Genomic DNA, 15,635 nt, shown 5'->3' with positions numbered 1-15,635 from the left:
CCACTGTGTTGATTGTTCAACGCCACTCCATTCTTAACGCTGCCGGATTCCTTGCCAAAGTCTCGGTCACGTGTAGTTTTCGTTTCATGTGTTGGTTCCACATTTTGTATTTCATCTTTGCGCATTCTCTTTGTTCTCAGCTCGATATATTGCTTTGTTTGATCGGAATAAGTCTTGACTACTGACCTAATCTTCTCGCGCTCCTGATTCGTTCGTTGCCATTGGTCTCTCCAGTTTCCCCCGTGTCGATGCGTACGATTCACCCAAAACTGGAAAATCGTTGAGGTCCTCCAGAGGTGCATATGCGTTTCTTGTCCGAAGAGGAAAAAAATATCTGGCTTCCGCAAAAGAATTGCTGATTTTGCCATTAGCAAATTGATGTTCTTCTGTCTAAGCTTTTTTGGGCGATTTTCAATCCGGTAACGTTCCAGTTCTGAACTTTACACTGATTCGACTTTCAGGAATTTTCACTCCATCCACATATCTGGACAGCCGTCTCACTCTGATGATTGAAACAGCGCTCAAAACATCTCCCATTATATCTTCCTCTGAAATGTTCGTCGGAACTTCATCGAGTATACCCGTCACACAGACCTGGTGTTGGGGTACATATGCTCTGTAGCCGCATGTTGTGCTTGTGTTTATTAATTCTACCAAAGCATCGCTTTCATGTAGGTGCTGAATACGGTTTTGTCCCACCTGTTTCATATCCGATATACATTGCTTAAATTGCTCCATTTTTCTTAAATTTGAACCAACTGCAAACTTGTTCATTTTTTGTCCTCCGTCATTTTTCCGTTGATCCACATATACTCTGTATGAACCTGTATCAACATCCGTAAATTATTTGGAATTGATTGGACCGGGTTTCTTGCTGTCCTAGACTGGCTGCCCCAGCGCAATCGTTATTTTAATCCATGTCCTCATCCGTAAGAAGATTTGGCTCTAACCGGTCCGGTGTTTTTTTTCAATTCGCTCATTTTTAGGTTATTTTTCCTTCTCTCCTGCTCAATATAGCGTCCTCGTGGTTAGATTCTTTTTCACATCGAATTTCCTTGTTTTCGTTACTACTTTCGCTCCTGTTCTTCGCAAAACACTTTCTCAGAACTTCTTTTCCCTTCCGTACACTATTAATAATAACGTGAGTAAAGAAATAAAAACTTCGAAGACGGCATACACTCCGAACGTTTGAAACGCGAAAATGACTTCCCATTGAATGAATAACCAATATTCGTGGTACGGTTGCTTCGCCGATAAACAACCCGTTGGAAAAAGCTAAATAAGTTATGGAAACGAGCCTTAATACTGCTTTTCAAGAACATATGAATAAGCTTGAGAGCAGTGTGGCTAGAATTATGAAAAAAAATATTTCGAACAAAAAGAATGAATTAGAAAGTTGCAATGAACAGAAAAAGAAATGTTGAAAGGGATACGCGATTGGAATCCGATTTCAATCCGAGAAGGAAAATAAAAATGATGTCAAACAGTAATGATAGTCCAATTCTGATTGAAAGTAAAAATGACGAGGTTTTTCATACTACTTGAACATTATCGTAACGTCGTTTAAAGAAATCCCGGAAATTACAGAAAAACGTAAGATTCCAGTTATTGTTGTCAGATGAAGTTTGCTGGTCGGGGTGTGACTGAATGTTGTATCTTCCACCCTTCTCTTATATATGCATCGCACTTCGATGCAACAGGCGCGAGATGGGCATAGCAACAATATTCCCATGTAGAGAATCACGTTGCTCCGAAACGCGATGCATATATAAGAGAAAGGTGGAAGATACAACATTCATTCACGCTCCGACCAGCTTTATGTGTTGACACTGAGAGTTTATTTGGGAATGTTGTTGCTGTGTCCATTGCTCGCCCCGCTCAGTAAAAGCGTTCTGTGCAATGAAAAATGCATTGATAAAATAGAATAAGCTGCATCGAGAATAATATATTAAAAGGGTAACCACAATAGCGGATTTTAAACGGCACTGCCCTTCACATGTAAAAAATGTAATTAAATTACTGAGATTGTAACTGACGAAGTAGTTTTAACGAATTTTTGCGAGTTGTATTTGTATGTGTATGGAAGAACGAACTGCCATCTTCGTCTCAATGATTATGAAGGATTTTTTTTATATGTTTATAGAAATTGAAAAAAAAGTAGTCTTCATAAGTTGGAGCACACGCGCAGAATTTGTTGGAGAATTTGTTTGTTCTTATTGTGGAATTGAATGTGCAAGTCCTGATAAAAATGATCACAGCTATGTTTGAGGTTTGGTTGAAGATCGAGAGAGCGACTGTTGCCGAGTAAAAAAACCCATGAGTTTTTTCTGAAGTATCAAGCAGACAACCGTCAAAATGAACGGAAAGGCTGCAACCTGAAATACCTTCACCGGGTCAAATGTTTGGTTAATCTGAAGATTAGAACAGATTGTCAGACAAATTTGGCAGTCAGGTCACAGTGAACTCAAAAGATACTATGGAATGGCTTGACGGGGCAGCAGATGTTTCTTCTGGTGATTTGGCTGAACTGATTTCATATCTGTAGATTAAATCAGTACGTGTATTAATAAATTATCAACTCAAATCTTCATTATTATCGTAACGCATGATAACGTTAATAGAGCCGGTTTTTCTTTCAATTGCAGTGACGTCGATTTGGAGGTGATCGAGAAGAACGGCTTCTTCGATATTTTCTACACTCTCAAGGATCCGGGCGATTACGATTTGGACATTAAATTCGGCGGCCAAAACATCCCGAATGGCACCTTCACCATCAAGGTAGATTGAATTTCATTTCTAGTTTTGTTTCACTTTCTCTCTCTATGTTTGTGTCTAGTCATTGGTTTAGTGGTTCATTTGTTGGTGACGGTTAAACCTACCTCTAGGTTATGGTTAAATATAATATGATTCACGTGTTTCTTGTCGTTGATTAGTGATTATTTATGAAACAGAAGAGTTATACACAGAAGAAAGCGCTGTTGGTGATTGTTCGAAGAAACTCAATAAAACTTCCAAAAACAAAACAGAACATATACATTTTCCTTATTTCATTTCAGTTGTACAAATATCTAATCGATCAGTTTGGCTTGTAGGGAAAACACTTAACAGCTGCTAGAAATAGTAAAATTGCTTCCTTTGTATGAAACTTGCATAGAATACTAATTCGAGCAGTAGTCAGCTTGCATGAAAGCAACAATAAACGCTTCCCGTTTCGGCTTAAAGAACGCAAAATTGAAGAAAATGAAAATGATTGTCATATCGGAAAAAATCCTCCTAATAGCTGCTGGTGCTTCCAATTAATACTCACTCAGAGGAAAAGTATATGTTTTTGTATCATTGGAAAACCCATTCATTTTTTTTTACCAATTTTACAACCTGAGGATGCTCTTCGGTTTCATAAATAACCCGCCATCTGCTGTGTGTGAATGTTTTTGGCTAACCCACCCAAAGCGGAGTATCATCCACTTTAACAGACTTTAACCACTTATTGTTTAGCCCCGCATATCCGAAATATTTTCTTCAAAAATTCGCCATCACGAGAGCGCCAAACAGGTAGGTTTATCCTCTGCGCGAAATTTCACATTTGGAATGTGTTCTTATTATAAACTCTGAAGTGAAAAAACAGCTTCTGTCCGTTTCATTTTGCCGTTTGAGTCACTTATGTGTGACGTCGTACCACCGGGACAAGTCTTTGAGGCAGATTCCTACGTGAAAAAGGGGTGCCATAAACTGCGAGAAAAATTAGTCGACTGATTGGAATGCCTAGATTTATGGCACAGGACAGAAAAATGGCCATATCTGGTTGGAACATTGACGAGTCGTTAATGGTAGGCATTCAGCATGTTACTAAGTGGTTTAGCTAGTTTTGGGATATGCGTGGATATGTGGATACACTATTTGAAGAATCTTATTTCAATATTTTGCCAAGTCCTCCCACCGTTTATTGTCTAGAATGCTGCTTAAACTTTCACCAGCTTCGCTTCCCTTCAACCGTGTCACGAAACGTCATCCGTCGTGTGAGATTGAAAGTGTGAAATTCATGCGCGAATTCACTTGAACGATCGCGGTTCTACTCACGCTTTTCGGCTTCATTATAGTTTGTCAGAGTTGTCTGCCGGACAAGACCGCAAGTTCGCATCTTGCATCTCTTCTACGATCTCTCTGTTTGATTTATTTCATGCACCAATTCTGATGTGCAAGAGTGGGCGTCGTTCAACATGGCACTGTTTAATTCCCCCACCGTGCTTTAATCGTGTACCATTCTTTTTCATGAATGAACCAATTGAAGCTTGCCGAAATCGTTGCCGCGGTAAATTGCCTCCCGTTCCGTGCCGATGCGCCCTTTTTCGTGAATTATTCAGCGCAGAATAATTAAGTTTTCTTAATTTGCAGTTGCTCGAAATACGCACGAACAGAAATACTCTTAAGTGAAAGTATCTATAGAATGTTTGAAAGGTCACATTAACAACGCGTCTCTTTTGCCCCACTGATTCCTAGCGGACCGTGGAATGATCATTTGTTGAGAAATTCTGCGCGATGATCTGTGTGATTATATGAAACCATTGTTATGTATGCTGACTTCCAACGGTCGAGAACAACGGAAACAGCAGCTGTATCAGATAGAACCGACACTCCTCAATTCTTTCGTCTTGCGATAACACGCACGCGGATAAATTCTGACCTTGAACATCACTGCGTGGGTCTTACGAATACTCCACAAAGCCGACTTCTACTTTCGCGCACTGACAATAAATAAGTTAGCTTTGAATAAATACGACATCGGAATCAAAACAAGCTGTAAATTTTCACCCTGGAACACTTGCTTGAGCACTCATCCCAACGGATACCGGCTGCTCGCTTGTATTTCGCATGCGAGCGCCAGCGGCAGCGGATTTGTATCAAATGTGGAAGTAAAGAATCAAAATTTGTTGAAACAACACAGCGCAGTGCTACGTACCACATTGCAGTTTATCTCTTCTGCGAATAGACCCGGAAGCTGTGATTTCTATAGCCAGGTCACGTTTTTATGAAATAAAGTTAATGTTAATAACTATTTTCACTGTGAACGAATTCTCATGCCAATCGAATCGGAAATTCGCTAAGATTTGTTTGATATGGTATACATTACAATTCGCTAATCTCTAAATGGTTCAATTCATGAAAACTGGAAGAACCTCCTTTTTTCCATACATTTGTTCTGCTGATTTGTGTGCTAACCCTACCCGTATTCCGAATGCTTATAACTCTAACACTTCTTAACAGATCGAAAAGATGTTTAAATCAAGTGATAGGAAATATTTCTGCGCGTCTGTTACAATAGATACAATGTTATTTTTCATGAAATGAACAATTGAATAACTGTTAAATGTCAATCATTATCTAAACGCCCTAATTGCCAAGTTTTGATTGGCCCGGTTTCCCCAACACAGACTTCTAAATCGATGTACCTGTGGAAATTAGCTTTGCAAATATACATGCAAGTCGGGGGTATTTTTGACATAGGACTTTGTGTTAAGACGCGTCCACATCACGCCGAGCGGCCTTGACCGCTCGGTAAAGCCAACTAAATGTGGACGTACCGCCCAGGCTTGCCGACGTGCCGAAAACCGACTCGAGACAAACCGAACCCAACCCGAAACAAGAGGGTCCGGTTCGAGAAAGTCGAACCAAAACAAAAAGAAGTAAATTAGCGTTGACGACATTGTGCTTCATGTGTTCGTGACGGCTTCGTGCACCCGATGTGGCGTCCACATTACATAACGAACCGAATATGTCGTCTGGTACAGGCCGATCGGCATCATTCGGCATAATGTGGACGCGCATTTATATAGGGGGTCACTCTACGAAAAATGTAACTATTTATTAAGAGTATGTTGACATATGTTGTGTTATATATTATTAGACAGAAAATTTATCCAGAATGTTTTTGCTTGAAACATGAACAGTGAATATAGTAAAAAAAGTTAACAATTTGACGATGTAATTGGGTATGTTTTCTTTCGATTGCACTATCCACTCGCTTTCTGCCCGACGCAACGAGCAATTTTTTGCCTAAATTCGGACGTTAGCTCACAATGTGAGTTGATACGTATAATGAACTATTCTCCATTTACCGATAATAGGCATTTAACAGTTATTGTATTCTATGTTACCCAATCAATTCGTGCTCAATTCATGTTTTTATCGTGTAGGTCTCACTACTAACAATTTGTGTAATTGTGATCCAGGATGTTATAGTATCGATTATGTTGTTTGGTTATGTAAAAATGCAATAAATGAATTTAAATGGCTGCTGATCTAGAAGATCGAAAGGGCATACCCACGTAAATCAGATTATGATAGCTTGAGTAGTCGCGACCTTACAGGGCTATAAATTATCACAAACAATGTTCCGGACAACGTGGTAACGAAGTAAATAATGCTACTTCCATCTATAATATATTTTTGTAGTCATAGATTGATTTGACTCATATTTATGTAGATCTTAACTTTTTAGACTTGTGTTTAAAAATGATACATGACGACTCTTTGTCTTCTTCTGCATGATTGAATAAACAGAAGAGAAGGGTAGTAATGGCATTAATGTAATTTTTGTGTACATTGTTGAACAGAATGCGGTACCGTATTCTACCACGTTATGTCATCTAACCCGCTTAAAGGATACAAGTACATACAGGAAACGGTTTTTCCGGGGCATCCATTTGATGTATCAAAAGTGAAAAAAATACAGATTTTGGACAATGAAAAACTCGATATAAATGCAATTACTGTACACAATCACAGTCCTATGTCAAGATCCCGTCCGTGCCCCTAGGCTCAGACCCATCAACTTTTTTTTCCACTGTTTCCCTAACACGGACTTCAAAATTAATGTATCTGGAGGAATCCGCTTTGCAAATACATGCAAATCGGGGGTAAATTTTGATGTTGAGTACTTTTGTACTCGCTTTGTACTGAGGAGCCTGGGAAAATCGTCATTTCAGATACTAGAGGTGAATGAACTTTCGCGGTTCGAAAACTACGTAAACATGAGATGTGCAGTAATTTCAGAGGGAAAGGTAAAATACAATGATCGTTTAACAATTTTTCCGTTCAAATATTTTGGTAGTCCTAGGCATCATATCAAATGTAAAACGACATTCATCAAATTTATTTGTAACGAAAAACATAATCTATTACAAAAATTTCGATGCATTCTAAAATAATATTCGAAGTGTTAAACAAGTGGACTCCATAATGATTCGTACTCTTGTTTAATTAGATGTTTATGCTTCCACTAAAGATAGAATGTTACTTATTGACCTTAAAACTTTTTTTCCAAAACTCAAAAATCGATAAATTTCCTTGAAAGCCCATCGAAATCAAGGTTGGTCAGCGGTTGCTGCACCATGAAAGCACGTCGGATGACCATGAAAGCACAATAAATATTGTGTTCGTTCTGGCGAATCTCACTTTCTATTTAGCAACCTTTTAGAGCACAGATGTGCAAAATTTTTCGCCTCAGAATGCATTTTCAAAATATGCGCGAAGTAGGCATATAGCAGAATAGACGGGAAAAAGCCAAGTAGAAGAGAAATATTAAATAGGACGCCATCCCACCACATTCTCGATTCGGTTCGGATTTTCCGTTATCGTTCTAAGTGTTCTTTGAAGTGCAGTTCTTGGGAGCATTGGAAATTTAATTTTGCTAAGAGATAAAAAACTACTAATATTCAAGTAGTTTCCAGTGTGTCAGTGTCGCTCTAGACAGCGAGCCATCAACAGTACATGTTAACACTGAGAGTTAATTTGAAAGTCTGCTCAAATTGGCGTTTTATTGCTCCGCGAATTCTTCGTGCCTCTGACCCGGTTGAAGCATTCGTTCGTCTTTGTAGTTTGTTTGGATGTAGAGCTACTTCCGGATTGTTTCTTCTGCGGTATTAAAGCTGCAGCATTGTTTAATCAGACAAATGATTAATAATGACAAAAAAATAAAGTGATCCGATGTAGATCAAATACGCATCGTTTGTTCCAAACTCGTAGCGGTGTCGAAGGTTTGATGGTAGAAATTCTAGCCTCTTTGGGAAGAAAAACAACTAGTAATGTCGATTTTCACAAGATTCCCATTTTTCTCCAGCAAAATCATTCGCCATAGATAGAGAAAGGTGATAAACACTTGGGTCAGGTCATGTAGTCATGAAGTAGTGTTGTAAAAGGTCTACATTTTTGGAGGCCACCACATACTGCCATTGCGCGAAAATTACGGCTCAATATGTACTGTAAACGTGACCAAAAACGCATTGCTCGGCTCCAACAATCACATCAGAAGTGAATGTACGGTCGCGAACACGACCGGCAGTCAAACGTTAAAATGTTCTCTCTTTCAATCAAACGTAACGTTTGCATTGAAAAAATGCACAAAAATTGCCGATTTTTCATGGATTTACCTACACACGCACTGACGAAACTACCCATGCAGCATCAATCATAGTAACCCATGAGTCAGCAGAAAAAAAATGACAGCTCTATCAATCGATCTCTAACCGTGATGGCAAAAACAGTGAAGCTACTCCGTTCAGATGTGTGCGCGTTCAAAGAACGGTACCCCGCCGCGTCGAAAACGGACATCGTGCGGCGCTTTGTGGACGCCGGATACGCCCGTTCCGGCATCTACAACATCTTGTCACTATTGGACAACAGAGTATCGAAAGACAGTCCAGCTCCGGATGGCCGACGACCCCGAGCGACAAAAAGCTCCAAAGGATACTGAAGAGGAAGATCGAGGGAAAAGTGACTACATCGCTGCGTGCGCTTTGCCGGGAGGTCGGCGTAACCGGCCAAACAGTGAATAAATACCTGGCGAATATGGGCATACATGTCAGGATGCGGAAGTCCCGTCCACTGGTCTCGTAGCTGCAGGCAATGACGCAGCGGCGGAATAAGATGGTCAATTCGATTTTCCCGGCGAATCGCGACGTGGCGGTGGTGATGGACGAAGAGACCTATCTCACCCTGGATGGCAACGAATGGCAGGACATTTCGTATTTTACATCTCCCACAAAGGAAGTTAGCTCCGAAGTGAAGTTCCCCGAGAGAGTGCTGATATGGCTGACAATCAGCGAGAAGGGGATGTCAAATCCGCTCTTTTTTAGCTCCGGACTGGCCGTGAACGGAGAAATTTATAGTACGAAGTGCCTGCCGGAAGTTGCTTCGTTCATCAAGAAATATCATAAGGGTGAAGACGCGGTGATCTACCGCGAAAACTGTGAAGGAATTGAAAAATAAAACAAAGAAATAACTCAAAAGCATGTTTACACGCATGTTTTTGTCCGCCATGACTAATGCCGGAAGGCCGCTCGTAAGGGCGTAGAATTTTTTTTGCAAGCAAGCTAATATAATTACCTTCCATGAGAAATTTTTCAAACTCAATTAATGCAAACGTTAATCCTTTGCAGATTTCTCCCAACAATTTGGTTGATTGAGCTTGTAAATTGGGTATTGAATTTTCTACTGAGAAGTCAGAAATGGTTGTATTTTCAAGAAAACACCATCCTGCACAACTACAAGTTAAACTCTTGGGTAGAACAATTAGACACTCGTTGTCATCCAAGTATTCAAGAATTGTGTTTGACTCCAGAGGCACATGGGTAAACACAGAGGCTACTTGAAACAAAAATGTAAGAAAAGAATAAATTTTCTCCGATCCATAACAGAAACTTATTTGATTAGGTTGTATAAAACAACCGTTTTATCTGTAATGGAGTATGGAAGTTTTTGCTTCAGGTCCGCTACCCGGACTCATATTCTGCAACTGGAGAGTTTTCAATATCGCTGCTCCCAGCTCTTCAGAGGCACTTCGCTTGGTAAGGACTAGATACTCTTTGTTTTTCTTGTCTGGAATTCAACAGCTTTGAAGTGTTTTGATGAGTAGATCATCTAATATCACTTTTGTATGGATTCCCTCTCACTGTTCGATACCAGGAAATGGAAAAGCAGATTTTCTTGCTAAGAAAGGCGCTATGGGAGGACTCTTATTTCGTAGGCCTATTACATTTAATGAATATCTCCATTTTACTCGTGAACATGCACTTGAATCTTGGCAGACAAGTTGGAATGGTAGTGATAAAGATCGGTGGCTGTATTCTATCATTCCTAAACTTTCCCTCAAATCATGATTCAAAGAATATAATTATTCGCGTGATTTCATACGGGTAGCGTGCAGACTCATGACTAATCAGTATTTCTCGAATGCACATATTTATCGAATTGATATTAGTGATAGTAACCTATGTATGTGTGGTATAGGTCACATTGTGTGGTATTGCTCTGAATTTCAAAATAACTGGTTATCTACAATAGAAATTTTTTACAAAAATGGAATGTCACTCACTGTTCCGATCCGCGACGTTTTTGGTGTATTTTTTCTTTTATTTTTAATTATCGTTTACGTATCCAACTTTTTCGTTTTTCGTTATGAATATTTCTCTGAGAACTCAATAATACTAAGATGCACGCAATCATCAATTCCTTTGATTCTATGAGGTGGTTGTCTCTATAAAAAAAATCCGCCAGAATTGTTATGTAATTATTAATATTGTACCATATCTTGAAAAGACGATAGGGTTTTTATGCCTTTTTTGAGAAAGAACATTTGCATAGTTCTACTCACAGAGACTTTTCCTATTCATAAACACGGCTCATTAATGCTCAACGTTGCCGAGCCAGTAGAAAATAAATAAAAAAAAAAAAAAAAAACAGGAGGATTGTGTCCGAGACACGACCGCATAGTTGACGTAGGATTCCGTTAGGCTATCTGTTGATTTGGGATATGTTTGAAGAATTACATCGTTAAATTCTTTGATAATGATTTGGTGGCCCTGAAAAGGGCAATTTCGTTTGGTTGTTGCGTATTGTTTGTTCACTATCCCAGTGTTTACAACCGAGTGATGATGACAGAAGTATGCGTATCAGATAGAAGATACCGAAGTGGAACGAGATATGATGAGAATCGCCCTCTGTGATCCTAGACGAGATGCCTCCTGTGTTATGTATGGATGAAATAAAGAGAAAAAACTCACCAATATAATATAAGATAATTATCAATTTTTCTCATCAGTAAAAACATGTTACTTCAATATAGAGAAAACATATTTTAAATAGAAAAGATAATTTTGTTTTATTATTTTTACTTTCTGAGTGTTTATTCAACCCGAATTTTAATTGGACTAACAACACCTAATACTATATGTAGAGCATATGGGAAATCACTTTTTCGAATATTTCTTCATTTTTCCAATTTTTTCTCGTCGCATGAACTTTCCTTGGGTGAAAATGAACGCAACAAAACAAACAGCTTAAACCGAACGACCGGTTCTCGAACAGAAACTCACCTTGGTTTTTATTTATGAAAATTTAAATGAATTGTTTCATATATGAAGTCATTTTTAACACAACTGCTACCATATACAATTTTACAATTACATTGGGCTTAATTTTTCACAATACACGATCGGTCATTGATATGAAATTTTACGAAGCAACCAACCAACCAACTAAAGTTCCAAATTTAAATTTGATTTGTTAGAATTAATCGTATCACTCACCCTACTTGCAATAAAAAAATGCCCCCGACTTGCATATATTTGCAATGCCGTTTTCCCTAGGGCACCTTGGTTTTGATGTCTCTGTTAGGGAACCGCCGCATGTGTTGTCAATTTCGACCAATTAGAAGTGGATTTTGACGTGGGACTACGTCTAACCGGAATATATGGAGGGTAAAATGAAAACCTAAACACAGAACATGCAGGAAAAAATGAAAGATTTCGAATGCTTATAGCTCGAACATTTCGTACTGGATAGGAGAGATGTTTGCATCACTTGATAGGGAATATTTCTACGCATCTATCGCAACTAACAAAATGTTGTTTTTCATTAGATAAACAATTGAATAACTGTAAAATATTAGGCGTTATCTAAACGCCCTAACTGCATCGTTTTGATTGGCCCGATTTACGGTTTCCCTAACACAGCCATCAAAACCAAGCAGCCTTGGGGAAATCGGCATTGCAAATACATTAAAGTAGGGGGACTTTTGTTCTCATCGAAAAATGTTCCCTAACACAGACTTTAAAACCAAGCAGCGAAATCGGCATTGCAAACACACGAAAGAGCCTAGAGGCGAGTGAACTGAAAAGTTTAAACCCTCTTAAAACCAAAAAGAAGAAGAAGAACACACGAAAGTAGGGGGAGCTTTTGTTCCCACCGAAATGTGTTCCCTAAATAGAGATTTCTAAACCAAGGTGCCTGGAGAAATCGGTATTTCAAATTCATGCAAGTCGGGGGTATTTTTGTTCCGACTGTGGAATGTGTGTGTAACACAGACTTCAAATCCATGAAGCGTGGGGAAATCGGCATTGCGAATTCATACAAATCGGGGGTATTTTTGTTCCGATTGAAATGTGTTTCCCTAACACAGACTTCAAAACCGAGGTTTCTGGGGAAATCGGCTCTGCAAATAAATGCAAACTGCGAGTACTTTTGTCCTCGCTTGCCTTTGTGCAGAGTGGAATATGTCTGTCCTAACATGATCTTCTAAACTTAGGAACCTGGGAAAATCGTGCAGCCACTATAAGCGAATGAACTTCCCAGTTTCAAGCAAATTCGAGATTCGAGAAGTATGTACACTTTTGGGATGTAAACTTCAGAGGGAAATATAAAATAAAATAATCGTTTGATAATTTTTTTTTGTCTTTATTGGAAAGATTTTCAGCCTTAGGCTGGTTCATCAAACGTTTGATAATTCTTCCGTACATATATTTTGTTCTAGTCATCATACCAAACGTTAAAGGTCCGTCATTAAATTTACTTGTAACGAAGAACAATCAATCACAATAAATGAATTGACTTTACACGGCATTTGTTCATTTTTTTCACTCACAGAGCAAATATATTGAACTCAATTGAATTTGGAAACTGTTTCATTCAATCAAGAATTTAATCAATACAAACGAATGATTGCTAAGCTAAGGTAGTTCCACGTCAACCTTGCGGTTATATCATAGATATAACCCACTCATTTTTTTCTGTTAGGATAGGGGTTGAGATTTTTCAATTGTTCGATAGTTAGTTTCATGACATATATTATTTTCTTCAATATATAAAATTGTTATGGAGTGCCGAAATCGATTGACGCAAAAATTCCATCAATCCATCATAAAATTACTGAGCCGTTTGAAATTGGACAACTTTATCGATTTTCGATTTTCAATTTGTACCCCAATATGTTCTCGAAAGACGTAATCCTACGTCAAAAAGCATTGCATTGCATTTTTGTCACATTACTGTCAATGGAGCTGGCTAACGTTCGACGATTGGGGATATTTTTTGCTCAAAGCACACGAAACAATGGACCCATTAAAAGGCGGCTTTGGTGAACAATTCATCTCTCGTTTTGGTCCTGTAAATTTGATTTGATCTCCAGACTATTTTTTTATGGTCACGTAAAGTCGTCTCACCAGCAGCGATTGGAAGACCCGATTCCAAGGCCACAATCGTTGCTGGTTGCTGACTGGGTTAAGAAGTTGAACTTGTCGAAGTGATAAGTTCCCGCACTGATTTTCCTCTTAAAACAGTATGGTCACTTTTCCATTCATTTGACCTACTGATTGTGGGAAAACCCACTTCTATCGGTCGCTCCTTGAGAAGCATTTGCCACTTTATTTTTGCCATTTTATTTTTATGCTACTCAAGTTTTTGAAGAACGACAATTGTGTCAGCAACGGACCCTACAGAACAGCTGTTACGTAAGCTAAATGTTTTCAAATTGTCAACCAAAAAAAAATCTCGTTGCAATGACGGATAGCAAAAAGAAAGTACGCGTGTGATCCGATAATAATTTTCATTGCTCGATTAGATAATGCGCTAAAAAAAGAGCCACGTGCGACTGTTGTTGTCAGAAACAACACTGACAACAATAATGAGAAGGCATGCTATTCAAATTGTAAATGTTTCTTAAATTCGAGTACGAAAATAATGTACGGCAATAAAACACGATAATAGCATCAAGAGCGCGAGCGATGTAATCAACTCGTGGGATATATCAGATGACGTCTTGCGAAATGTTGTGACCACCGTCAGTCGTAACGGGGGGTCGTGGGAGGAAACACATGAAGAACATGATGAGTGAAGTGGTAAAAATATTCGAACACCATTGTCTTCACGCCCACCTGTGCGAGTCGCCGCATTCTACCGGTTTGCGTTCAAATTGTAAATGAAAGGACACTTTCTCGCGTTCTATCCGTTGTTGACATATCGCTTCTCGATCATTTAATGAAGGAAGCACAAAATATTTGCTATGCCAGCCCCCAGCTATAGATGAATTCTCATTCGACCGAGAGATCATTTCGACTAGTTATCTGGATCACAATCCAAAGATCTGACACAATTCATCAAGACATCGGCTTGATATCATTTGTCAAAGGCACAGACAAGTTTCACAATTGACAAACAAATTGCACACACACTGTAAAACCAAAATTTGGAGAAACTAAACAAATGTTTACAATTGATCACATCTACATTCCAGTGAAAAAGCCATGTACAGTACAGTAATAGAATAGTGTAGATTATTTTTATGAAAGTATATATAACAGCCATTCCATGCCAAACCGATATAGTGGTTCTCAGATTTTTGTCAAAAGTGGTAGTTTTGTTCTTTATCGCAAATTATTAGACCCGCATTTTTTATTTTTTTGTTAGGGTGACCATTTTCATTCTAAGGTGGTCCGAAAAATCCATTTTTTGCATTTTTGCCAAAAATAACTTTTTCAAAAATTTATAACTTTCGAGCCAATTCAGATGTTTGACACATTAAATTAAAGCCAATTAGCTGGTTGTAAAAATACTACAGTTACAGAAAATTTAAATTATGTTTTCGTTATTATCGATTGTATTTGTTATTTTATAGTTTTCATGGTCTCGGGACCAAAGGCGCTACATTTTTTTATATTTTTTCTGGAAAGCTGAGGATTTTTCACATAACATATCTCGAAACCAGGGAGGCGTTTTTTTTTGTTTTCTCAAAACCAGGGAGGAGTTTGATCTTTTCAGAAAAAATATAAAAAAATGTAGCGACTTTGGTCTCGAGACCATGAAAACTATAAATAATAAATGCAATGAATAATTACGAAATAATTACGGTAAACTTTGAAAAATCATAACCCAAAAACAAATAAAACCCCTCTCTGGTATCGAGATATGTTGTGTAAACAATTCTCAGCTTTCCAAAAAAAAGACGGGTGGGTAATGTCGGGGACATAACCGGAGTGACGTAGGACAATACAAAGGGGACAGCTTTTTTTTTTCCAAAATATATATTTTTATAAAGGCTCATATGGCGTTAGCCTCACGGGGCCGGGAGTTCAATACAATTTTCCTTATTATCTATGTTAGTAATATGTAACCGATTACTCGCGGTTGGATCGAGGTTAGTATTACAAGTGTTTTCGTAATTGGGATGTTGCTGTCTCCAATGCTCTGTACGTGTGCCCGACACGGGATACTTCCTATTGGGATGCAGCTGACCATTAATCAGCAACGCCCCCCTAGTTTGTACCTCATATCTAGCGTGGTGCGTCTTTCTCGACTCGAGGAATCCA

The 15,635-nt window shown here is 38.6% G+C and overlaps 1 protein-coding gene across 8 annotated transcripts in view; it reads left to right on the top strand.

The window, feature by feature from the left end:
* Window positions 1-15,635, top strand: part of LOC129762149 (filamin-A) — a 185,894-nt gene that overhangs the window by 81,201 nt on the left and 89,058 nt on the right. For all 8 annotated transcript variants that reach the window (XM_055760144.1, XM_055760147.1, XM_055760148.1 and 5 more), the window contains one exon: window positions 2,646-2,778. In XM_055760144.1, coding sequence (XP_055616119.1) covers window positions 2,646-2,778 — 133 coding nt within the window. The remainder of the gene's footprint in view (window positions 1-2,645; window positions 2,779-15,635) is intronic.

The sequence above is a fragment of the Toxorhynchites rutilus genome, chromosome 1 (genome assembly GCF_029784135.1).
Source record: "Toxorhynchites rutilus septentrionalis strain SRP chromosome 1, ASM2978413v1, whole genome shotgun sequence".
In the NCBI taxonomy this organism is placed as follows: Eukaryota; Metazoa; Arthropoda; class Insecta; order Diptera; family Culicidae; genus Toxorhynchites; species Toxorhynchites rutilus.
This window is presented reverse-complemented; position numbering and strand designations above follow the sequence as displayed.